The sequence below is a fragment of the Planococcus citri genome, chromosome 1 (genome assembly GCF_950023065.1).
Source record: "Planococcus citri chromosome 1, ihPlaCitr1.1, whole genome shotgun sequence".
Taxonomy (NCBI): Eukaryota; Metazoa; Arthropoda; class Insecta; order Hemiptera; family Pseudococcidae; genus Planococcus; species Planococcus citri.
In genome coordinates, this window is record NC_088677.1 from 32145137 (window position 1) to 32171829 (window position 26693).

General features: G+C 32.2%; 1 protein-coding gene across 2 annotated transcripts in view; it reads right to left on the bottom strand.

Moving 5' to 3' along the window:
• Nucleotides 1-676: 676 nt before the first annotated feature.
• Gasp (Chitin binding Peritrophin-A domain-containing protein Gasp) overlaps nt 677-26693 on the bottom strand; it is a 33340-nt gene continuing 7323 nt past the window's right edge. The window contains exons 2-5 of one of the 2 annotated variants that reach the window (XM_065343847.1): nt 11687-11899; nt 8999-9187; nt 8711-8921; nt 677-1338 (exon numbers count right to left, since the gene is read on the bottom strand). In XM_065343847.1, coding sequence (XP_065199919.1) covers nt 1275-1338; nt 8711-8921; nt 8999-9187; nt 11687-11899 — 677 coding nt within the window. In that variant the 3' untranslated portion in view covers nt 677-1274. Of the gene's footprint in view, nt 1339-7000; nt 8054-8710; nt 8922-8998; nt 9188-11686; nt 11900-26693 lie in introns of those variants that run through there. The other variant, XM_065343846.1, reaches the window with a different exon arrangement.

Here is a 26693-nt window from a genome sequence, read left to right on the forward strand (position 1 = left end):
AAAATTGGGCGAAGAAAAAAATAATAATTTTTTGGCCATAAGGTACCTTGTCGTATGCGTCCTCACATATGTATATCAGATGAATCGCATTATCAGATTCATCAAATGGATCGAGGAAGTACGAAACTAGAATTAAAACCCTTCCAAAATGTAAGTATCCTACATAGGTAATGTGTAAGTTTAACGTGAATTCTGGTTTGTTTCCAATTGGAACAATTTTTCGTTACGATGATGAGGAAGAGAAGTGGAGGATCCAAAAATATCCCATCTTTAGCGCCACGACCTGAAAGATGTATCTTTATCGATAGGTACCTAAGTAATGTATTAGAAAAATGAAGAACAGTTTCTCAAATCAAAGCTGCGCGTATACCTAGGTTAGATGCCTATTCTTTATCACGCACATGTAATCAACGTTGTGTGCGTTACTTTTTGTAGAAGAATGCTCATACATGTCATAAAGATTACTGATAAGGAAACCACGTTGCTCTTACATAACGTACATGTAATACACCTACATACTCGTATGTACTTATACGCTGTATGTATTCCACCATTCTTCCGTAAATACGATGTTCTTGAAGGAAACTCTACCTTCATTAATTTTTCAATTAAAACCTATCAAAAATAACACGAACGAAACCTCATTCAGGTTTCAGTTTCACGTAACAAGAATGCATCACGTTTATCAGAATTTTTATTTTAATTTTTCATTAAAACGGCAACGTCTCTCGTAACACAGGTGTTAATAATACAAAATGAGGCACTTGGTCATAACCTTGAGTAAAATGATAACTATAAAGTACAATACTGTGAACTTGGCATTATGAACTAGCCAGTATAAGTACCTAAGTACGAGTACCTATCTAAACATCATAAAATTACAGTTACGGAGAAGAAGTATGGTTTTTTAAATTACCTACTCGAATTATGTATAGCCTCTTAAATGGCAAATCTCTCATGGCACAGTTTATACGTCATCTTTCAGAACGCTTTAAAATTTTTTTTGGATTCTCAACTTCCATCAGCAATACTGAAATAGACAATGAGCAGTGTTTCATAACGAATGCGACGTGCTTAAAATTACGTATCTTCTTATTTTAAAAATAGTATAGCCACATTACAGTCAAAAAAAGAGAATAAAATCTACACAAAATTAAACTATACCTATGCTTATTCGACCTAAGTATTATGTAGTCTTTTTTTTTTTTTACATACCTAACATTTATGTATACTTTATATACAAATATTTTACAATTAAAAACTACTTAAAATTATTATCTTCGTCTGTATCCCAATTTTCGTAACGCTTTCAGGTCCACTTCACCGTAATAGTCTTCGCTGTAAGAAAAATTTTCACGTTAATTTTTTCTTAAAATATTAAACTAGGTGTTTTTGTTTTTGAGGTAGGTATTGCGAAAAATTAAAGTAAATATGCATCTAATATTTTATACATATAAGGCGAAGGAAATACAAAATTTTTTGCAAATGGAAATACACGCTGAAGAATACGCATTTAAAAATAATCACGTCTCGAGTTATTGAGCTTCGATGTCGAGAATAAACCACCTACCTACCTACGTACATTTTTCGTAACCAGCGCGGAACAGGAAAAACCCAAGAGAAATTAGTAGAACGCGACGAGTGTTAATAAAATTGCATATTTAAAATTCGAAGGGGATTATTTTACACACGGCTTCGATGATTGAAGTCAAGATGCACGTTTTTGTCAAACGTATAGGGAACTATGTTCCTTTAGATTACTTACTTTTAAAATTTCGATTTTTTTGTCTGATTGTGAGGAACGTACGTAATTTAAGAATTCATTAAATTGTGTAGTTTTTCATCAGGTATTTAGTTGTACTATCCTTAGAAAATTATCATAGAAAATGCATATTTTATTTGACTATACTGAGATAAATTATATTCAAAGTAGATGCCATCTATCGTTAATGAATTATTTTTAGTTGAAGGCTAAAATAAATGTGAGACTGTAAACAACCGTAAAATGCATTGATTACCTCGGAAAACATCTTCAACATTGCACGTTTTTCAATAAGTACTCGATGCGCATTAAGTCTCATATTAACGAATGTCCTTACATGCGAGTACTAATTTTAGATACTTTTTTGTACGTAATATTTACTCATAATGGCCATGTGAATCAGCATTTAAAACTTAATTGTGATATTGAGTAATGTAAAATGCCAAGATCATTGAAACACTTAGCTTGGAATTTTTTCGACCATAAGTAGCCTTCTCGAGAGTTTAAAATAGACTGAAAATTGGAAGAGCAGGCTCCAGCATGAACGCGCGTCTACTGCTACTCTAGATGAAGAAAAAGTTGGATAATTTCAAAATCATCTCAGTTTTTTGGTAGATACCTATATTTTGATCAAGTTCAAGACGACTTTGTTTGAAAAAGGGAGAAGAAGGGGTTTAGAAGTTGAATGGAAAAAATGAACAACTGGATATTAAAATTCAGGAGACTACTTCAGTACGCCACTGCACTTTCAATCATTTATTTTTTTGAACAACTTGACAAATTTTAAATGAATAAGTTGTATTGTCTTAAAACTAAAAATTTATTCGGAATGAACTCTTGGATAAAACTTAGAAAGCCAAAATCTTGCAATTAAAATAAAATTAACCTATAGATAACAATAAAAAGTTTGAAAGAAATTATTTTTGCTGGGATAGAATATCGTGCAGTTTTAGTCTATTTTCCCAGGAATCATATTTTCAACAGTGTATTCCACTTTTTTCAAAATTCAACGCAGGGCAGTATTCCAAAATTTTTTTGAAGAAGTAATTAACTTCAGACAGACATTAATACTTATGTAGAGGTTCTTTGGTCAATATATGATCGTTTCAAGAACAGCTCAAAATTGAAATTTGAGAACACCTATTCAACGATTGATGTTCTAAAAGAATCAGTCTAGATGATTATTTTTCGATCCGTTTTCAAACATAGGATACCCCCCCCCCCCCCAAATAAAAATAAAAATAAAACCAAATCAAAAATACATTTTTTAATCCTTTTTTTCTTGCTACTTAAAATTCTTTCTTCTTCTTTCCTCTCTTTTTTGAAAAAAAAATGCTTGCCTAGTAACCTAACTAGGTTACCTATATGGTTTTTTGAAGCTCCGTGGTTTAAAACCGAAAAACACCATTTTTCTAACTTGACTTTCTATTTTTGTACAGAATGAAGTACCTAACCTTCCCAGGTAGATCATTTCTCATTTTAAAATTGAAATTTCTTGAAAAATGTCTCCGTCAAAAAAAAATTTGACGTCACTTCATCAAATGCAAAAATAAATTTAATAAGTACGGGAATTCAGAGAATTTTTTGAATTTTTTTCAAAATTGAAGGATTATTACTGTGACGCTGAAAGGTCTTCAACAAATTGATTTTCAAATTTAAAAAAAATTAAATGTCTCTACGCTGACATTCCATTTTAGAAATCAGTTCGCTTGGAAAAAAATTTAAATGGTCGAAACTGTTAATTTTGTTATATTTTTAGACGGTAACTTTCAATTTTCGTACGTTCAAGAAAAGTTGATCGTGTATCACGTGAAAGCTCAGTTTTGAGCTAGGTACATATTTAAAATTTTAATCATGGATCCTAAATCTTGTGTTTATCGTCTAGCAAGTTCAACGAGTCTTTTGATAGTTTCTCAGGAAATCGCAAATGTTTGAAAATTAAGCGGGGTTCACTTTCTGACTTCCTGAAGGCTAAAAAATTGGGATAGAAATTGTAGTCTTTACAGGTTCAATACACCCCAAACATTTTCATAGTCATTTTCATCAGATGTGATTATTTTCGGAAAAATGTAGGTGCCCTTGGCAGGAAAAAAATCAAAGATTTCCAATTTTGATAAAATTGAACCATAAGTAACGTGTTAATATGATGTATTTTGAGTTGGTATTAGTCTGGACATGAATTTTAGCCGTGTAAGGCCATCCAGAAGAGGTGTCAGGGGTTCTCAAAATCGTGAAATCCAATTTTTCAAATAAGTAGGAAACATGAAAGAAATCGACGAATGTAGAATGTAGTCCAAATTCAAGTTGATGGTGATGGAGATTGGTGTCTTCTATGATAAAAAAATTGACCAAAATTGACAACTTTAAGCGGGAAAACGCGTTTTCAAATGGTTTTATGGCCATAAAATAGCAGCCAACCCTCGAAAGATTCTGAAAAAATTGCCAGTGGTAAAAAATACATTAAAAAATGTAGAAATATTTTTTGGCCTTTTTCCAGATTTTGGTCTCTCCTCCACATTGATTTGATGTACAATTTGGGGTCGTTGTTGGAGTCAGAAAAAAATTGAAAAAATTCGAGGTTATTATATCCTCAAGTATCCTTACCTTCACACCAAATTTCAAATCAATCGGTTTAAACTATCCGGAAGCATCGTAAAATTCCTGAAAATCATATTTTTAATGGAGTGAGAGAGCAGGGCACCCCCTCCCCCGAGTGCTGATGGAAAAGCGTTCATACTCTTGAAAATTATCATTCGATAATGATAAACGAGAAATAGCACAAAACCCAAAATCCGAGTCAAAGGCATTTTTACCCCTTATGTACTGTACGTACCATAGCTTTTACTTTAATTTGATAATGAATCAGTAGGTACTTCAAAAACAGTCTGTGTTGTTCACTTCAAAAAATAAAGTAGGTACCTAGGTACGCTGGAACAATAACTGAAAGTATAATTTTCAAAAATTTTTAAATCACTTCCCTCGCGGTAAGACCAACAACTTTAACAATATCCATATAATAATATGAGGTTGAACTTTCCAACTACCTACAGACTGGGCTCAACAACACATACCTACTTAGTATCTGTGTATGCATCTTTGTCTAGCTTACAGGAAACAAGGGCAGCAGTACAGCAATAGCCCCGTCCAAATTTAAAAACAAAAACAAACTAAATCACCCTAAATATTTGTCATTCGCATGAATTAAAAATTTATCTTTATGAGTGATAATTATTTTGGATGCTTTTGAAAGAAAGAAGTCTGCGCTACTTGATGGCGTAAATTTCGGTTCTCTCTCTCTCTCTCTCTCTCTACACTCGAGATGAGGATTAAAAATTCTCAAAAATATGGTTTCGGATAATGAAATGGAAAGTAATAAAAGTTTCAGAGCTAGGTACTAATTAAAATAAGTTCCAATCGCAGAATTTCAAATTTTAATTATTCTAACGTGACTTTATCCGAAACAAAGCAAAAATATAAATTTTAATTATTCTAACGTGACTTTTTCCAAAACGAAGAAATCCGAACTCCATATCATAACTAATGATTGATGAAGGCACCGTAAATACCTACGTGAATGTAATTCATTAACTAGGTATGTTTTTAACTCATGAGGTTGAAAAATACAGTGTGATAGTGTGAAAAACTCCAAGTACCTAATTTAAAAAACAGTGATAAATTTATGTCGAAAAATTAAACCGAAACTTTCCATGTAAGTATAAAAGGAACCCATACCTATCGAGATACTTATCAATCATTTTTAAACCCAATAGGTACTCCAACTCAAATGCCGTAGAAAAAATCTATAAATCGATTTCAATTGACGATATTTCTGTCTATACCCGTTATTAGCTGATATCGCACTTTCCTAATCAGTAAGGTTAGGTACCTTATAGCTTCAACATCACATCACATCAATACCTACGAGTGAGTATCATCACCTCGACAGTTCAATCAAAGAGAGAGATTTTCACAACCGCACATAATAACACCTTCAGATCGAATTCTTAATTTATCATTCATAACGCGTTGTGCGGATATTAAATGCGCTCATTTTGGATGTTTTATAACGCTTCATTCATTAAATTGCATACCTACATTGATGATGATGATGATGGTACACATGTAATAAGTGTCATGTATTATTCAAAAAGTAACGGCATTGGAACGATATTAAACGAGGCGTGTTCTATTGTATAACAACCATCATGTTCCGATACAAATTAATGGTATTTTTTTCCTGTCCCGCCATAGTCTTCGTGTGGAGGAGAATTCATAGGTATTGTGAAAGTGTTCCCATACGTATTTATATTTTGTTATCAGCTTTGAATCAATAATTTGGAAAAAAGGGAGAAAAAAGATTCCTACGAGAATCGATATTTAATTCATTATTTGCCGGTATCGCTCAAAATACCAAAAATTCAAAAAAATGACATGTTCAACTTCAGTTAAAATTTTTCATCTCTTCGCGGGAAACTGGTTTTACAAAGTTTAAAGGTGAAACGTGCAATTTGAATAAATTTTTTCCACCAAGTTACATCTTTTTTCGACATACTAACCTTGAAATCGGAATGAAATATTATCAAAGAACTGTTACTTTTTATTTAGGTAACCCATCAACGAGCAGAATATTCATATTATAAATGTCATGAATATGTTAATCGAAAATTTACTCGAATAAAAATTTATATCAAAGACGATGAAATCATCAAATCGATTTTTTTTTAAAGCTCGATTATGCAACATGTAATATTTTTTTTCCCTCTTGATTATTATCGTAAAAATGATGAAAATGGCGATAGAATCTTCATCCAAAGCTTAAGATAGGTACGTATAATTGGCAATAAAAAAGTAAAAGAAAGCTGACAAAGATTTGCCAAGAAATTTCGCTTGCGTTACTCGAAAGCAAAATAGCACAGCGAAAGTATAACAAGAGAGCATTCCAGGTAGGTACTTTTATTTTCATTCAATACATTCGTACTTGATTTTTTTTTTTTTTTTTTTGATTTTATGACTGTTAACTAAATACATTTTTTTCCCAAGTACGATAAAAATGCATTCCTTTCTAGTAGTGGAAATGTATTACTCCAAAAATGGGTGTTTTCTTGTCCCGAGTCCCAGACAAAGGTATATAGGTACAGAGGCATATAAATGCGTTAGGTAAAATACAAAATAAGTAATAAGCCAGAAGAGATGAATATTCACTTACACCACATTCCCGATATATAAATAAAAAGCATACAACATAAAATAATGTATATTTTACAAAATAAATTTATTCAATAAATTATTTACATTAAAAGAAGAAGAAAAGTTATGAGAACGTTGGAACTTGACGTTGATTTTTCATGGTACCTATATAAAAATTAAAAATCGTCGAAATAATACTTAATCAGGCCGTAATAAAAAAAAGCTAATAATTTTTTTTTTTTTTGAAAATATACAAAAGTTTATCTTATGAAAACGCTTGAAAATTTATCATCGTAATACACGAACACGATTGTTTAAAAATTTTGATTGTTTTGATTACACTCATAAGAGAAAAAAAAATGTTACAACTAGATTATATCCTACTTTAAAGGCCTAATTATATAATTTTACATGAGTATTAATATCAGGTCGGATAGAAAAAGGAAAAAAAATGCTTAGATTATAAAAATAGAGAGAAATTAACGACAAGATATCATAAAATAACCAAGTAGGTATATAAAATTAATTGTTTCAGACTTGCTTATGTAAAAATAACAAAAAGTAAAAGCACATTAACACGACTCTGAATTAAAAGAGAAAAAAAATACACTCACATGTACACACACTCACATAAAAACACAAAATTTTCATTAAAAAAAAAAGAACTTAATCTAAAAAATCATATATACGTAGAACAATATAAAAATCACGATATCTGACATTGTAAACTGACCATCTACCAGCGTTCCGGGTGGAAAAAAACGTAAAAATGATGGATTAGAAAATTTTTTTAAAGATCATTCGTTTTTAATAGGTAGTATTTTTCAAAATAAATACGATCGCCGATTTATTTAAATGGCTTCTTCGTCGTAAACGGCGTCTTTAGGCGTTAGTTGATTATTTCTTTGCGTATTAAGAGCGCTTGGTTGGGTTCTTTGTGGGGGTGCTTGCGATACAACTGGTCTCGGCTTAGAGCTGCTGCTTTTAGCTGGAGGTGGTGTATTGTTGTTGTTACCTGCTGACGAGCTACCGCTTTTGCTAAGTCCTAGATGGAGTTCGCTTTTTCTGATTGTTTTCAAATCTAAATCTCCGTAGTAGTCTTCGCTATATTTTAGGAATACCAATTGATAAATGAGAAAAAATTGCGTAGACGAAAAGAAGAAAATTACACAATAAAATAATAGGTACCATATACATTATAGAGAATTGAAGAGGGGGAAGCCAGAAAAGAAGGCGAAAAGAAAACAAAAAAGCAAAATAGCGCGATCTTCGTCGATTAATACGAGTAGGTAATATTTCAATCAAACATGCAAAATAGCCCTTAACCAAATAGGTAGGTAATAATTATTAAAACCGCAATACGTAGATATAATAGGTTTTGTAAAATTGCCAAAATCATCCAAACTAAAAAAATTATAGACATAGTTAGGATATGTAGATATTTATACAGCCGGTATCCGATGAAAAAAATTTTTCACGCTGATTTAAATTTTTAATTCGATTTATTCTACGAAGTGGGATATATTTTTTTGGCGATTTATTCCGTTACCTACGTATATATTTTTATGACAATTTTTACACGATTTACAAAAACATACAACTGAATTAATCGAGCTCTAAAAATACTCATCCTACTGTAGCGTGTGTTTCGAGTTAAATTCGAGGCTAATAAAATACCTAGTTGATAAATACTTTCAAGCTACGTACGATATTTTTACAATTTATATACTAAAGATTTGAAAAATAAAAAAATAAACTTACCATCCAGGAACATCTTCGGGATCTTCGCAGTTACCAGTACCATCAGCATCGCCAATTTTGAAAACTGTACCAATAGGACATCCGTATTCCCTAGCAGTTCCTTCTAAGCAAATGTAGTATTTACGGCAGTCGTCTGGATGAGGATGTCTGGAGAAGGTTCCTGAAGCAGTAACTTCACCGGCAGCTGGACAACTAAATCCATTTGCGACTTCTAAAAAAATCGTTTAAAAAAATTTAGCGTTAGAGCGAATATCTGCGAGTAAAGAACAGAATTTAAAATCATCTTACCATCGACTTTACATTCTGGAACTTGGTCAGCCCACATGCAAACTCTAGATTCACGATCGTAAGCTAGACCTGGTGAACATTGGTATCTGCTGGCTTCACCGCCCCAACAATTCCAGAAAACGTCGCATTTCGATTCATCGGGGAAAATACCGTACAGTCTTGGACAGTGTGGTGTGCTCACTGGTGGTTCTGTAAAAAGATATTCGGAATGAAATTAATATTGAGCTTTGTAAGGGGAGTAATTTTTAACATCAGACTGAAGATCGGTACTTTTCGGGCTTTTTAAAAAAAATGTCTATAGAATTCATTGCTCTTGATCAAGTTAGCGAAATTTAGGACGGCACTAAGCACAAAATTTGTTTCATAAATGTTTTAAAGTTTTTTTCTATTTTTTTTTTTTTCATAACTTAAGAACATTTTTTTTTTTGTCAAAATTATATCAATGAAATGTGTTTAAATTTGGGATTTGAGCTTATGGTTAGAGTGAAGATGTCTTCCCAGAAAAAATTCGCATGTTCTAATTGAATTCAAAAAGTACCTCAGTTCTCACTCCTTTTTAGCTACAAAATAGGATAATATTCAAAACTTTATTTTAGTAATTTTCAAATTTGGGCCATGTTATCAGGTTTTCGCATTGAGAGGATATTGTAGATGCGTCTTTTGTAGAATCTGACTTTTCAGCCCCTCCTTAACTCATTCTAATTTTTTCACATGAAATTATCACGTTAAAAACCGTTAAATGATTTTGAAATGGTCAAAACAATAATTATACTTAATCTCAAAATTGTAAAAAAAATAATCAAACAAGTACAATGTTTTAAAAAAAGTTACTTATATACCGATAATATTTTTGAAAATTTTTACTGTATTGAATTCTACATAATATTTTGAAGATTTTTGCTGCAATTTAAAACATTTTTCATGTACCTTGAATTTAAAACTAAATTTTTTTTCAGAAGTAGAAAATTATTCTGAATTTGAAAGATTTTTTTTAGGATTCGTTTAGGTACTTTTTGTTTTGCTTTTAGAACAGTTTCTTCATTATTTTAAGCATCTGAAGGAGCTTTAAATAAATACGAGTAGCAATATTTTCACTTTCATTAATTTTTTAATTCTTTGAAAATTTGTTACAAGAACTCAAGAATTTCAAGTTTTTTTGTTGTTAACTTGTTATAAATACTTTTACATCGCTTCAAAAAATTTGTGGCGATTTCAAAAAAAAAAATCAACATTTAATACCACTTTTGTATTTTAAAATTTTTTTTTTTCAATATTTCAAACATTTTTGTGTTATTTTAAATGATTTCTGCAATCTGCATCCTTCACGTGTTACAAAAACTGAAATAGATAGAATAGTTAACTGGTCCTTAGAAAAAAAACAAAAAAAACTTATCAATTGAGATGAGAAGCTTTTGACGATGAATTTTGGCAGATATAAGTAGGAATTTAAAAATTTAACTAGTTTCAAATTAGGCTCTTAAGAATGTAAAAAATAAAAAGAAAAAAAGAAAAAACTCAGCCATCCAAGTTTTTAAGAAAAGTACAGTGTGCCAAGCCTATGACAATTCCTCTTACCCCACCCCCTCCACTGGAATACGTTTTCGGTACCTTGCACCCATCACTCCCAAGTGTAATTATAATTTGATAGCACTTCAGGAAGATTTCGTACAATCTTCTTTATTTATAGCCACAATTGCACATTATGCAGTTCCTCATAAAAATAAAGTAGAATGATGCAACAGACGTTGTTGCATCTTCAACATTAAAATCTTCCACTGCGCATACGTACGTACTACGTACTTCCTAAAACCACGTTACATTTCAACTAAGCCTACTCGCATATTTTCGGCGACAAATATGTAATTTTATTAACATAAATGCGTTGCATAAGTATACTTAAACTATCGCAGGCGCATCGAACTTATTACTCGACGAATTCGTGAACGCGAAAAAGCACACGTTCCGCTCGTCATCCGAGTAATAAATTATTAACGCGGTTTTAATTACTTTTCAACGTATAAAATTTCCTTAAGGCGAAGTACGTTGGTACGTATACAACTACACGAAGATAGGTACTACATAACAGAACTAATACACAGTATCTTCATTAATTTTCGAACGCACAATAACACATAATGAGAGGAAGTGATTAATGTGATTAATGAAAATAGAAGTTGGTCAGGGTGAATTCTTTTAGATTAAAAACATTGGCTCGTTGTTCGTAAAAAAAAAAAAAATGAAAGAAAGAAAAAAAATATGAATAATCAAAAAACATGATAATAGTTATAGCGAATTGAACGTAGCTCGGTACATAACGTTGAAATGACCAAGTTATGTGTAAAGGTTATCCTGGTTATTGTTCAGATGTGCGATCGCGTCCAACTGCCAAGTAGTAAAATAATCTCAGATAATTCAATTGTTATCTCTTCGGAACATCAGTTGAAAAACGTGCAAATTTAAATAAAATCAAACAGCAATGAACTTCATTCAAGAAGGTTACTTATAACCTAGTATGGTTACATACTAACATAGTTTTTATAATTTCTCATTTTCCGAAAAAAAGACAACTCTACGGATCGAGTACCAAAGAAGGTGTTTGAAAAGATACGCTCAATGCGGAATTGTACCGGTAATACTCGAACAGAGCTTTACAAGAGTAATGAAATAGGTATGTAGTTGGTTACTTGCCAAGTAATTTCCTTTCGCCACAATCGACATTGTGTTGGTAATCGCAATTTTCCTTCAAGAATTTTGGATCGGTGTCGTCGAAAGCTAATCCATTACCGCAGGTTTTCAACTCGGCGACGTTACCGTCACATTTCCAATATTTATCGCAAGATTGAGAGTGTGGATAGAATCCATATTCGTCTGGACATCTGAATTCTTCTTTCTGACTGCTTACTGAAACAGAAATTATAATGAAATTGAATTAATCGCATCTATATAAACCAGTGTATTATTATAGTTAATTTAACTGCGTTATTCAATTCGCAGATCTTTCTAATCATTTTTCAAAACATCATATTCGATGGTCTTTAAAAAAAAATTTGTAGGTAATGAGCAACTTATTCGAAAAATTATTTCTGATTTCGAAGCTGAAATAATCAATACTCAATTTCCTTGGGATGTTCCTGACTCGTCTAGAGATCGTTGAAGCTCTTTTTTGGGATACATATTTGTAATTTATAATTTTTGGTTCATTTAATACACACTCATAGTTTACAGCTTGATTTTCTCAAAATCGAATATCCCCCCCCCCTTTCACCCCTCCCCCTCCCAATACATCACAAGAAAGCTCCAAAAATTGATTGGAACATCAAACAAATTGAGATTTTTTTCTGTTGAAATGGCCCAAAAAAAAATAGAATCTCTCTACCTCCCTGTTTCCCTCTTTTCCTCATCTCTCCTCTTTTGATCCTTCCCAGAAACCGTCTAAAAATGTGTTGTAAGTCATAATGTCAAGAAAATCAGGATAAGTAGGTCTATCTATATTTGTTGAAGTTTTCCACCAATTCAACAATTTATTCAGATTTTTTTTTTTTAAATAACGACTAGATTTTCTTATTTTGAGAAAATTTTCTGTAATTTATAATTACTCGTATCACTTGATGAACTTTTTAGAAATCGACAACACTTTGGTCGAATTTCACAATATTTTCTATTTCACAAAATTTTAAAGAAAATGGAAATCTCTAATATTTTTAAAATTTTAAATCGGTAACTAATTATTCATTTGAGTTTAAAAAAAAATTTGAAATAATTTTCACATAATGCAATAAAACAAATTCAAACAATTTCTCGTAAAATTTTCTTAACGCAAGTTTTACTTAATTTTTACGATATTTTCACACTCATTATTAAGATCATATAAACAATTTTTATGGCTCCTAAGGCTCAATTTTTGAATTTCTACAATTTTTTCCACATGAAAATCAGTTTTATGAATGTTAAAATATCACGTAGAAGTCATTAGAATAGGTGATATAATATGGTACTGTTTCCCCAAATGTTCCATAAAATAAAATCAAAAATTTAGTAACGTTACATGCAATAATTAAATAATTTCAATTCTTTCTAGAATTTCACAGATTTCACTTAAAAATCATTTAAGACTCATTTATAATGGTAATAGAAATTCATCAAAAAAATAAATGAAAAAGTTGAATCTGTGGTTTTCAATAATACCATTTATAATGGTAATTGAAATTCTCCTATTAAAAACCATAGATTCAACTTTTTCATTTATTTTTTTTTGTGAATTTCTATTACCATTATAAAAGAGCCTTTAGAAAGAAAATCATAGGCACGTATTCTAAGTGAATGCTTTAAACTTATAACTACACTGGTATATTATAAAATACGTAAGTATAACTTTCTACTAAAACTTGACATTTCGGTAAAAATTTATGATATCACACAAGATAAATCCACTGAATCAATTCCGAAATTATGAATCACATTTTTAAAAAAATTTCCCTATCCTTTCGAAGAAAAAGATCAAAAAAGATCATAAATAGAGGAATCAATGGCAACCTTTCTCATTGTTGTCCCTAAGGTCTCAACGTATTGGAATTTGAAATTTCATTAAAAATTCATCTTAATTAGTGCTTGACAATCATTTCCATGAGTTCCTCATCATTTTTAAGTACAAAGTGCCAGAGTTTTTTTTTCAGTCATCTCTGGTCGATAAATCATTATTGATGATCTAATATAAGATTTCAATTAATTATACCTACTTATTTAACATTTCCTCAACATAACAAAAAAAAAATTATGCACTATAATCAATCTTGATAATAATTCACGAGTTTTAACGTCTTTTCATTATCTCTTCATGATTAAAAACGTCGTGAAATAATAAATTTATGTAAAGTACCTACACTCTTTCTGCTGCTGTCCTTCTAATTATGAGTTCAAACTGCGGAATTTCTACAAAAATCGTTAAAATCGCATCATTTTCTGGTTATTTTAGAAAAATGCTACATTTATAATAAATGTTACCTAGCTATCAATTTTCATAAGAAATTCACATTTCACAGTACCTGCACTTCTCCTATATTTTATTAAAAGGTCAAATGTCTTAAAAGTCACGAATCCATAAATCCAAGTGACCCATAAATTTTTTTCTTTCGAATTTTTCTATCAATCCTCCCTTCTCAGAGGAAAATGATCGGATCTGATCAGGTCCGAATAATAAATCTACTGATCATAAACATGATCTAACACTAACTGAATCAGATTCGATCTACTTGGACCTGCAGAATGTCCGGATTTCATCAGGCACATGTTTAATGTAGTATGGTCACTGATCAGACAAATTCAGATTTGACCAAATGCAATAAGGTCTGCATAGATCTAATCCGATCAAAACTTTGATCAAGTCAGATAAATCTCACGCAGGAATGCCCGGATCTGATCGGATGTAATCAGGTATGATCAGATCCATTTAAATTTGACTAAATCAAATCAGATCTTCCCCATCGAATCAAATTTTGTTCATTTTTATGTCCTATACCCATCAACATTCCTCTTTACATATTACGACTTGAGAGCATTCCTACGAAGGTAGCCATAATCACAAGTAGGTGGTTTGAATAACTGTTTCATATAGGAAAAAGACAAAACACACGTTACTGTCTCTCCTACGAGTACAAACGCACTTTCTCGGCGATATTCGTGTAGAATTTGTCACCGGATCAATGCTCGATTAAAATACACGTGGTTTCTGGCGTGTTTTTTCACCAAAGATTTCGTTTACGCATCATTCGTAACACCGGTTGCAAGATGAATAACTTCGGTATAGATAGATAGAATATACCTACTCGTAGGTAAAGGTATATGGGAGAACAGAGGAGCTAGACTAACCAGCACACAGATGTCGACTATTCCGCACGTTATTATTCCTGTTAGTTGCATAATACTTATCTCAGTTTTACAGTTCTGGATTCCTCTTTAAAAAATGAAAGTTATTGGAATAGTACGAATTAATGTAAGCGGCTTTACTATACGTTTACGTATGTACGCTGCGTAAGTATATTTAGCGTGAGCAAAAGATATAGGTAAGTTAAGTAGTAAGTACCTTGTAGTATACGATATTTCGTGCGTAGGCCTAGCTGCAGGGAGGTTTTAAACAAATAATTATATCGTTTTACGCTATTCGCTTCTGCGCATAGTCCAATTAATATTACACATGGATGAGCTCGCTTTCGAGCGATAAAATTTAATCGCGATCTAATTCATTCGATCGCTTCATCATAATCAGATCTAGGATTAAATTTCATATAGCCTAAGAGCGTGCCTATACGTGCACACTCTGCGCAATGCACGCGAAACCAACGTCCGTCGCGTCAATAAAAAAAAAATTAAAAAAAAACTTCTTCGGAAAAAAGAGTATAAGTAAGAAAGGAAAGTACACATACACGTACACGAGACGAGCGAATAAATGAAAATTTATAAGAGATTGTTCTTTCTTATCTGAGTCAAGTGGAAGAAACAATTTACGAACCGTACTACCAGAACGTTTATGTATTGTGTATTTGAGTGAATGGTCGTCACGAACTCTAGTCCGAATACGTATATTTCTAAAGTAATATATCAAAAGTAAATAAAAGCATTTTGCGTAAATTCTCCATCTCCAGTCAATGGGAAATCTATCTGTAGGTACAACTAGTGTTACGTCATTCGACTATTTTTTTTTCTTTTACTCGTACAGGTATATTCTTCTTAATTGGTGGTGTTTGTAAATTAAATGATAGGAATATTCGTGTAAGTTGGGTATGTATATTTTGCTACATCATCATTGTGTAGAATCAATGCAGACAGGTAGCCTACTGTTGAAAAAATTCTCACGAATGTCCAACTGTTTGTTAGATTGGTAATACGAGGTATAAGTTTTCAATTTGATTGGCGAGGATTTGGATTTCAAATTAATTTAAATCATCACGGAGTAATTTCATTTCAAAATTAAGCAGGTCAAGTAATTTCTGTGCTAATTATATTTACTTTTTCATACAAAACCTAAGGGTTCTAAAAAAATTGTAATTTTTCAAAATGATCAAATTTTTGAAAAATTATTGAAAATTCATCTCCTGGGCTAAGATTTTCATTAAGAGTGACATACAGTCAACTTTTTCAATTTTATGGTATTCAATTAAATTAAACACATCGTTGAAAACAAGCAAAACACAGCCGCAGGAAAATTCATAAATATTTTTATTCGAGCCAAAACACACTGGATTATCTAAATAAGAAAAATATGTGAAAACACACAAAGGTCAAAATCCAGACAGGGCGGAAAATGCTCACAGGATTTTTAGTAATGACCAATAAAATTTCACAATACTCAACCTTGAAAAGGTGTCTAATAAAATTTCAAAATGAAAATGCAGTACATAGGTATGTACTTTGATAGAACATTTTTCAAACACTTTACGATTTCTGAGGAGGAAGGGGGAGGGGTTTGAATATTCCAAGATTTTTACCAAGGAAGGGAGGAGGCGTCAAAAATGCCTTCACCATTTATATTTATCATTGACGAGGTATTCTGCAAACACTTCACGACTGTTTTTGAAAAAGGAGAGAGCATTTTTTTCAAAATTTTCGACTCGTTTGGGCCTTGGGGCGTTTTTAATAAAATTATTATCGTGCCTTTTCAACGCAGTTGCTCTTTAAAAATGCTACCCAATTCATCTATCAAAAACAACTTTAAAAAGCGAACCGAAGCAAGGAGGCATCACATTTTTGGAAAACTTTCAGTTTAGATGAATAGGTAAGAAGCGCTTTTAACATATGTACTTTTGAAACAGTTTTTCAAAAAAAAAATCTTCTCTTCAAAAATAACTTGCAACACAGGAAAGAAAGTTAATGATAATGAATTTCGTATTTTTCCATCTTCTATAGAGGTTCTTTCTACACAAAACTATTTCATCAAATGGGTGGAGAAAACAGCGAAATTAAGTAAATCAAAATTCCACAAAAATGAATGTGATTGGGAAAAAAAATTGAAAAAAGTAGGACAACTGTAGGACTAGTAGGACACATCGCCAAAAGCAGGATTATAGCAGGATAAGCAGTACTGTCAGACATCCTGCTTGATTCAAACACAATTTCATCAGGGACAATTACTGATCAATCGAAACTGGAATAAAAATATCGACTATTCAAAGTTGAAATAAAATATAAAAATCTTTTTTTCAAAAATGAACACACCATTAGAATTTGAAATGAATGAAAAAACATGAAATAAAACTAAATTTGGAGCCAATTTAAAAAAATTCCCAACTTTAGAAAAAAAATGGTAGGTTGGTAATGTGTACATAGATACTTACTAAAGATTATTCAAAATGGGAATAAATTTCTAAAATCATTCTCCCCTCCAAGTTGCCTTAAAATTTAAAAATTTCAGCAGGAGTAATTCTTCACAGTTGGGTTTTTGATTTCCAATCACAAATTTAATTTTGGATGAAATCATTGAGCATGTGCTCTAGTTACCAGGATTTACAAAGTTGTTATACAATTTTTTTGTTTTTCAGAATCCTTCTTATACACATAGGGGACCCTGCTCTATGACGGCGCAGTTCCTAAGAGGGCGCAATTCAAATTTCTGGCGTCTGGCATGATGTAAAAATCAACTGCACCCTGTCTTTGTGCTTCACATCTTCGACTTTTCAACGTAGTCGTACCCGCTCAAACAATTACCTTGCTTTCTTGAGAACTTATTTTTGTTTTTTTGCTTAAAAATTTGATCGTTGCAATTTTTTGCTGAAAGCTCTTCCAAATTGGTTTCATTACTAAAAGTGACTGAAAGTATCTTATAATGTGCAAAATTTCATCTACTTTTTAATGCGCTACTCAGTTTTTTCATCAGTGTTCATGTTCATTCAAAATTGACTAAAATTTGAATTTGTATAACCAGTCCTATAATGGCGCAGCTGCAAAAGCAGGAGCTTTTCATCAACAAAAACCTGTAGATTTAGGTGAATTGTGTTTCTTGTAGTAGTGTATATGTATATTATGTAGTGTGCCTAATGTTACATGTTTCTGTTCAAAATATTTCATAAAAATGTATTATTGCGAAAAGATAGAAAAAAGTGGTATTGTCAGCAATGTCAGCCAAATTCACTGAAATAACTCTAACAGCCTTTAAACAAATAAAATGGGGTAAATTAGGGATCCTAAATGCATTCAACATTATAATTTCAATCGAATTCAAACGATATAGTTACAGTTTTACTTTAAAATTGGATTCGCGTCGTCGGCGCATTTGACCTTACTCACAATTTATTCGATTGAGACAAGAGTTTGAAACCAAAAGTTTTACGTTTCTGGTAGTAAGTAGTAGATAGTCTGAGGGACCTTCCATCAGATTTCTGTCCATTTTGGTTGGATACTTTAGGAGTACCAGGCTTAGGAAAAAAGGTGCGCCGTCTTAAGACAGGGTCCCCTAAAATGTCGCTGGATCTTACTTCGCTGTTGACTGTTGAGCAACAACTTTGGACTAGGATTGCGGGGAGGGAGGGGGCACTCTCTTCAATAATTTCAAGGATCAAATAAAATAAATTCTCAGGGGAAAAATGACTGGATCTTATCAGGTCTGAACAGCTGATGTACTCGTAATCTGATCAAAACAGAACTCTGATCTGATTAGATTTGGTCGGATTGGAGCTGGGGAATTTCCAGATCGGACCAGTTTTCACCAAATCTGATCAATTTGGTCTAGTTAGATCCAAAAAGGCTCAAAGAAGTTCTCCTCATTTGAATCTGATCAGATCTAAATAGATCAAATCCTATCAAAACTTTGATCAGATCCAACCATTTCATACTGGGTTCTGAATCCGGAAATGAAATCAAACAGGGGTGTCATTTTTTAAGGTGCAAAATCGAAGGCACTTTGAAATCTAGAAATCGAATAAACAGTAGTACTAGAATTATTATTCTCAACGAAACTATTGCGTTTACATTTTGACTAAGGTAGGTGAATGTGAATTTACAGATAACCAAAACTTCGAGATGATTGACGCCTTTCGTCTACATAGAACATGGAACAAAACAATTATCGAGTTATGCGGTAGATTTTTATTTTTTTATTAAATAAAATCAGGTTTTTATAGCTGGGTGGAATTTTTCAACAAATAAGAGTCACTCGGGTAAATATTTCTGCGAAAGGTAAAACACCCTCGGCGAAAGGTAGCAATGTAAGATAATTCTGAGCTTTCTTAGTAATGCCTACATATAAAGCCAACTGTTTAGTAACAAGTTTTGTTTTCAGGCTACAAAAATTACGATGAATAACGATAATTAACCGAAGATCATCGAGGTTAATGGATGGATTAAAATATTCATGGTTTATCGAATTACATAAGAGCTACCGAATTCATTATGCATTTATTCCGGATACGCCCAGCGCATGAAATAAGCCCAGACAAAATTTTAATATCTAATTTTCGTGCAATAGAGTAAATTATTTCACGTATCTGTGCGGCGAATTTTTATTCCATTTGCGGTAGATGGGTAATTGGGTATACCTACTGAATCGATCAAATTTTAATTTATCGCAAATTGAAATACCCTAGTTCCAATTGCCGATTACCTACATATACGAATAAGACAATCGTGCCATTCAGTCTTCATAAATGCGTGTGATGCACTTTCATAAAAATCATATAACATCATCATCACATTATAGGATGACAGTACCTACGTAGTACAAATTAAGTCATTATCGTTCATTGAACTTGATCACATGGCGACATATTAAAAAAACCGGGTGAAAATCATCCGCAAATGGGCATAATATTTACGGTAGACTGATTCAAGTCATAGATGTGTGCTTTAATTAGATCCAACATGATCCATAAACACGCTCTTCCGTACCTAGGCTACCTACCTACTCAACTTGCACATTTTCAGTCTGCAGCAAAACCTATCACCGCAGCATTTCCTGAAGATTTTTTTTTTAGGAAGGACCACACCCTCGTTTAAATTTAGTACTAGTCCATAAGTGATGTCAAGAAAACCAGTTACGCAATATTCTATATGCGGTGTTAACGCAAAAATGTTTAAAATACGTGAAAAAAACATAGAATTTCAATTCAGTAATATCAAATTAGAACCAGTTTTGTCTAACATCATAAGAGAGAAAATAATTTCACTTCCACTTGAATTGTATTAGAGAGAAAAAAACAACAAAAAACAACCAAATCCAAACACTTCGGTGGGTATACCGTATACCTACAAACAAATGGAGCCAGACAAAGTTAATAATTATTATTAGACCTTCGTTCAAAGAGAGTGACCTTTCTTAAATGAAATCATTTCAAATATAGTAATTACCCACGTTTGCGTACTTGTTTCGGCTGCGGAATGTGAACTATATTACTTTAGGAAGTGAAAGGGTAAGATATTGAAATGTATCGAAGGATTTAAAATAATCATTCGGCTTTGGGCGTAGCTATGACGTTTTTCAAATAGGAAAAGACTTTTTGTAATAATGTATGCGCGCGGGCACATTACGTCGCACATTTTAAAATTCAACTGGGAAGTTTTTCACATTATTCATCGCATATGACGTCATATTTAATCAATCGATCCGTCCGTGGTCGATCGTGTACCTGGAGATCAGTTTAATTAGAATGCATTTCGTGAAACGATTCAGTTACAGTTTCCGTTTCCTGCATATGATCGATTAATCAAACCAATAACGAGATTGTTATCAAAATTATTCGACTGTTGGCAATGAAATAAATTTTGAAAAAAATTTTCCATATTAAGCCAAAAATCATAAAGATAGGTCATTTACCTCTTTGGAAAATTCCAAGTGGGTAGGCAGGTAAGGTATTCATTTAAAAGTAACAATTAAAACAATGACTCGAAAATTCGTAAATCTGCGATAGGTATACAAATTTTCAGCCGAAATTGCCACATCACTGTCCCTTCAGCCTTCACAAAGCACCTAAATTTCATTCGAGTTAACGCCTCTTCGACAAATTGTATCAAACCAAAAAAGCACGTATTGAAATTAACATAATCTCCGTTCATTATGCAAAATGTAGCATACAAATGACAAAATCAAGATCTAAAGGGAGAAAAAAACTGAAAAAAAAATTAACATAACATGAATGAATGAAGAAATGTCAAAGAGGCTCTGATGGGATAAAGATGCGAAAAAATTACACCTGAATTAGGTAGAAAATTCATTTACGAAACATCTCGAAAGGAGTAGTTAACCTTGCACAAAAATTCGAACGCTGCTGGGGCCACCTACAGATGCATTGGTATGATATCGAAGATGGAGAAAAAAAGAGGCACTTCTCGTCTTCCTGACAAGAGGGGCAGACAGTTTGCCCGTGACCTTGAACATGAAAGCGTTAAATACATTAATTTTTCTCGTTACATATGTTCTAGGAATTTATCATTACGACACAATGATCGAACTTTTTCTCTCGATTGCGATTTAGCAAGTCACCTTATGAAATAATGGCTGTCATTAGAGAAAGATTTGTCCAAACTTTCTCCACTTTCAACGAATCTGGCGCGGTGTGAAAAATTAATCGCTTCGTTATATATTTAGTCACCAAGATACGCAGACCGATGGAGACAAAATACGTACTCGTAGTCGTCTCGAACGACGATTCAAGTGCAATGATCGGTGCATTGCGTTCGTCAATGCAACCAGACAAGTGCAATGGATCGTAACGAGTAATCATAAAATTATATTATACGAACGTGAGTAAGTCTATCATGCAGACACATGGAGCCGGAGGAGGGTAAAGCAATATCCTCAAGCTGATTGGTTTACTCTCTTCTTCGTTCTTCGCTCGTGAAATTACGTCGATAATTTCCTCAATCGAATGAATCTAAGCACCATCTTATTCTCCAAAATTTGAAAAATAATATACCGGCTACTATCTGAGGCCATAGGTCTGTTGCCCCTGCTACAGACTTGTAACGCAAACAAGTAATTAATCTCTATTTCTTCAAACGGGTGCAGTCTTCCTGAGAACACATGGATAGTACAGACGAAGGGAAGGAAGAGAGAACCGAAAGGAAAATACTACATTACTCTAATTTGATACCATCTTCCTTTTGAAAAAATTATACACGATTTGGTAAGTAACTTAGCACAGGTAGACAGATAAAACCAGCGACAGGAAATTATAAGTAGCATGTCGTGCAATCTGTATTATTTTTTTCCACAATCAACACTGCTGCTTTCTTTACCTTGAATTAGAAAAAAAAGCAACTAACGATGATAGGCATAGAGACATACACAGACACACATGGAAATGAAAACCCAAAAAAATTACATCCATGTGTTTTTTTCTCTATTTATCTATAAGTACGTGAACGAGTAACTAGGTACCTACAAAGTACAAACTAATGCACTCTCATTAAAGGTGAAATGTTGATATATTTCCTCTTGGACGAAGTTAACAATTAAATGACACTCGTGTGCGACACCGGACCATTTGTAAACAATTGTCATAACCGCAACATTGTTATTATTAATTTATTATATAACCGAAGTGAAATTGCTGGTATTTGTCTTCGTAACAGCGTAGTTTATTTGTTGACTTTACATATGACATAACGATCTACTGACATGGTAACTGGCCGACTTATAAAAACTGTACAGACAGGTCTTCGTTACAATTTAACCTTAAAACCGGACTAATGCGGAATACTCATTTACACAGCGATTCGAATCTTCGATACACGAGTATATATGAGTTGGGTACCTTTGCTATGATACGTTATTCTACGGTGCTTTTTTTCATGTAGGTATAGGTGGCTTTCTAGCGTGGAAATGGTCAGAAGTGTCAAGAATGGGTCATTTGAGGGGGTTGCCTACATGACACCTGCTGATAAGCTATAATTGATGAGATGACTATTTGAGCACAGGCTTCAGAACAGATCCGCAAAAAATTTGATAAAATTAGAATGCACGAATGACTTTTTTTAAAAATTCAATCATGGGTCCAAAAATCCATGAATGAATACCGGAAGACTTCGAAAAATAGAAATGCTTCGAAGACGTCTCAACACTGCCGAAAAAATGAAGTAAATGGCGACCATTATGAGAAAGGCAGAATATCAAATGCTACACTTAATCATGCAGAAAGCAAGATAGTCCGAAAAATGTCCATTCATCAAAGCCAAAAAACCCAAAATGGAGGATGGAGGCGTTCGAATGCTCAACGATTCTTCATTATTTTAAAAAGAGATTCGCAGAATTAAAACCTAGAACGACCCCCCCCCTCTCAACCTCAAAATATTTACACGTGTCAAACCAAGTTTTTGAGACAGCGAATGAAGAAAAAGAGTCGCAGATGTAGAAAAACTATGTTGATTATCCAAGTATTGATTTCCAAGGTAAACAGAGCATTTGTTTCTATTTTTGGTCCAGTATTAAAGCTTTGAGAAGAACGACAATGCTGATTCTGCAGATCGGCAAAAAAGAAATGAATGTTCACAACTGGTTTGAGTGCTCATAATTTCTCAATTTACTATAGTCAGAATAACTTTTATTAACCTTAGACAATTTTTAAATTGACTACAGGTTAATAGGTATCCCAACTAACAGAAAAATTGCAAAGGCAACGAAAAATACACGAGGCCAAATTTTAAAAGCTAAATTATTACATTTTTCGATTTTTCACGAATATTTGAAAATTCAAATTTGGCCCATTTTTTTAGAAAAAGAAAAGGGAAAAGTAAAACTATAAAATTGAGGGAAAAACTGGAATTTGGTCACTACTCTATTTTTACGCTTTGCATTTTCCAATTTTGGAAAAATGTCATGTCATTTTTGGTAACTTTTCAAAATAAATTCCTGTGAATATTGTCCTCCTTTTCATATATTATTTTTCCTTTTTTTAAATAGAAAATTCGACTTATGAACAGTAATGAAACTTCAAAATAAATTCCTGTACACATGGTCCTTTTTATTTCTTTTTTCAGAAATTTGACTTATAAACAATAAAGAAACTTTTTTTTAAATCGAGACAAAAAATCAAAATTTTCACTTTTCTCCAGAAATTTTAAATCGCTAATATTATTGCTCCAAAAACGAGAGATATCATTTTTTTTTTATTCTGTAAAAATGTATCCTTGAATCATGCCATAGATTGGTCCGGAAATGGTGGCAACCGATTAGATGGAGTGGGGGGGGGTCAACTTCAGTAGGTAGACAACGTTTTGCGTACTTACTTTCCAACAAAAATTTACGATTCTGGATTTTTTAAAATTTGAGATTTTTTAACTTGTAAAAAACCACTTTTCAACTCGTCACCTCGAATTTGCGATTCATTGGCCCTAATTATTTTAAACAGTTCGGAATGTCGAACTTATGATAGAATTAAATCTTCAGTTTCCGAAGTTGATTACGACGTCTTCTGGAGTAATTGGAAATTGCTGGAGAAACGAATCAACTTTGGCACCAGAAAATTTGGTTTTGAAGTCTGGATGACATGCTTTTTCAGTGAATCAAATTTCAGCTCGATCGAAGTTGATGAGCAGTTTCCAGCAGTTTTAAGCATACCTACATCTTTCAAACTATCCAAACAGCTCTCACAATTAAGAAAGAGAAGTGAAGCTTTCTTCAAATAGCATCACTCATCATTTCATCGATGGACCAAAAATGATGATACTGTACAACATTGTTAGAGTAATGATGAATATTTTCAAAAATTTATTTGTGATCAACTTCAAATATCTATATGAAATTTTTAGCTTAAATTTTTTTAAAAATTTAAGCTTAATATATCTACTTTAAAATAGAAACGATGCAGAAGTACAAAGTTGGTTAATGTGACCTTGGATTTTTGAATTCACTGATTTTTTTTTGATTTTTTCAACATTTTGAAATTTCTTAACTTTATTTGTCATCCTTAAAATGTTTTTCATATTAGCACAACTTTTAATTTTTTTTACAAATTTTTCAATTTTCATAGTTCAACTACCAATTATTACCTATCCTCCAAGAGTTAAATCACAAGCATATTCAACAATTCAAAAAATGATTCGAAAATTATTCCAATCGTGAGTAGAAAAATACAATAGATCTACGTATGTATTAGTATTTGAGCATGGGTACAGTAAGATCTGTCAGAAGAAAGCAAAACTAATATGTAAAATATGCAGCCAGATATGTAAAAAATACTCTATGTGGCACACGTTTCGAAATTATTTAAAATAATATCTCGTAATGAGAGAACTTACTGCACCCAACCAAGCGGTATACTTAATTAAATACGTGTACTTAAAAGGTATAAATTCAAACGATTAAAAAAACACACGCTCATAAAACTATCTATCGGAAAAAAATTTTAAAATTGAATACGTCGTTACATTGACCCTTGAAGTTAAAACACGTAGGTATAATACGTAATACCTATACGTGATTCATTACCACGATAAAATTATACTTGTCCTTATACATGCACTTAATTCTAGGTACCAAACCAACGTAATAATATCTATATGTATGCACAGCATACTATGTATGTAGGTATTCACATCAGTAACACTCCCTTAAATTTTTTTCTCCAGTACGAATACGTATACCAATAATACGTATGTATGTAACTACTTTTAGTCATTCGATCTATATAATGGAAAATTTCGCGATAAATCTCAAGGAAACCTTATATCTTGGCAAGGTTTACCGCCTGCGATAGATTTATAATAAATTCATTATAAATATGTACCTACCTAATGCAGTATACAACAGATGACTCAACTAGCAAATTCATTTCTAGGAAGTTGGAGAAATTATCTAACAGCGAAATTAAAATTACCTGCATAAGGTATGTATTTGGTGAGTTACATTTTTCAAATTTTTAAATAAATTTGAGTATATTTTAGACTACCTACGTACATGAAGTATTTATTGTATGGAAGTGAAAATTTCAATTAATTTTCTATTTCATTCTAGGTTGCCTATTCGCAGCAAGCAATCATTTCTTTTACCATAATAGATACTCCATAACCGCAAATTAGGTCACTCATTTATTTTATTTTATGAAGTTTTCCAAGATTACGATTTAAGGAAACAAACTTAAATAATTAAACCAGGAAATATGTATGTATTACACTCCATATGGAATTTCAGAGTGTTACATCTATGGCTCAAAAGTAGAATTGTAAGAATTTCACTTTGTTTACGAGGAGGAAGAAAGGAGACAGACAAAAGCAAAATTTGTGTACAGATTTTGATTAATTTACTAGTTAATGAAGATGGCATCAACATTTTTTCCAATTTTTGTTTCAACTTTGTTTCTGGATTCCTGCTCATAGAAAATCTTTCATTCGAACATAGAGTAAAATTTTAGGTACGTGCAATTAATAAAAAAAATAATAATGATAATCAAGCTAAGGTGGTAACTGACTAAACTTTTGTTAGCAACCTTAAATTCAATTTCTCTTCAACAACAGTTTGCCTCCCCTCGATCCAAAAACGAAGTCAGGTTTGATGATTTTGTTTAAATTTTTTGAACAAATTCGCATCGATGGTCTAGTGAAATAAGTCACTCATTTTCATCATATAACTAGTCAAAAAGTGGGAATCGGGCTTGAAATTGTTGAAATCAATAGAATAAAACTTGGAAAACTCTAAAAAGAACTTTTCCTGTGAAAGATCAATTTTTAAAAATAAATTAAACAGCCGGAAGCTATTTGGAAATTTGAAAAAATTACA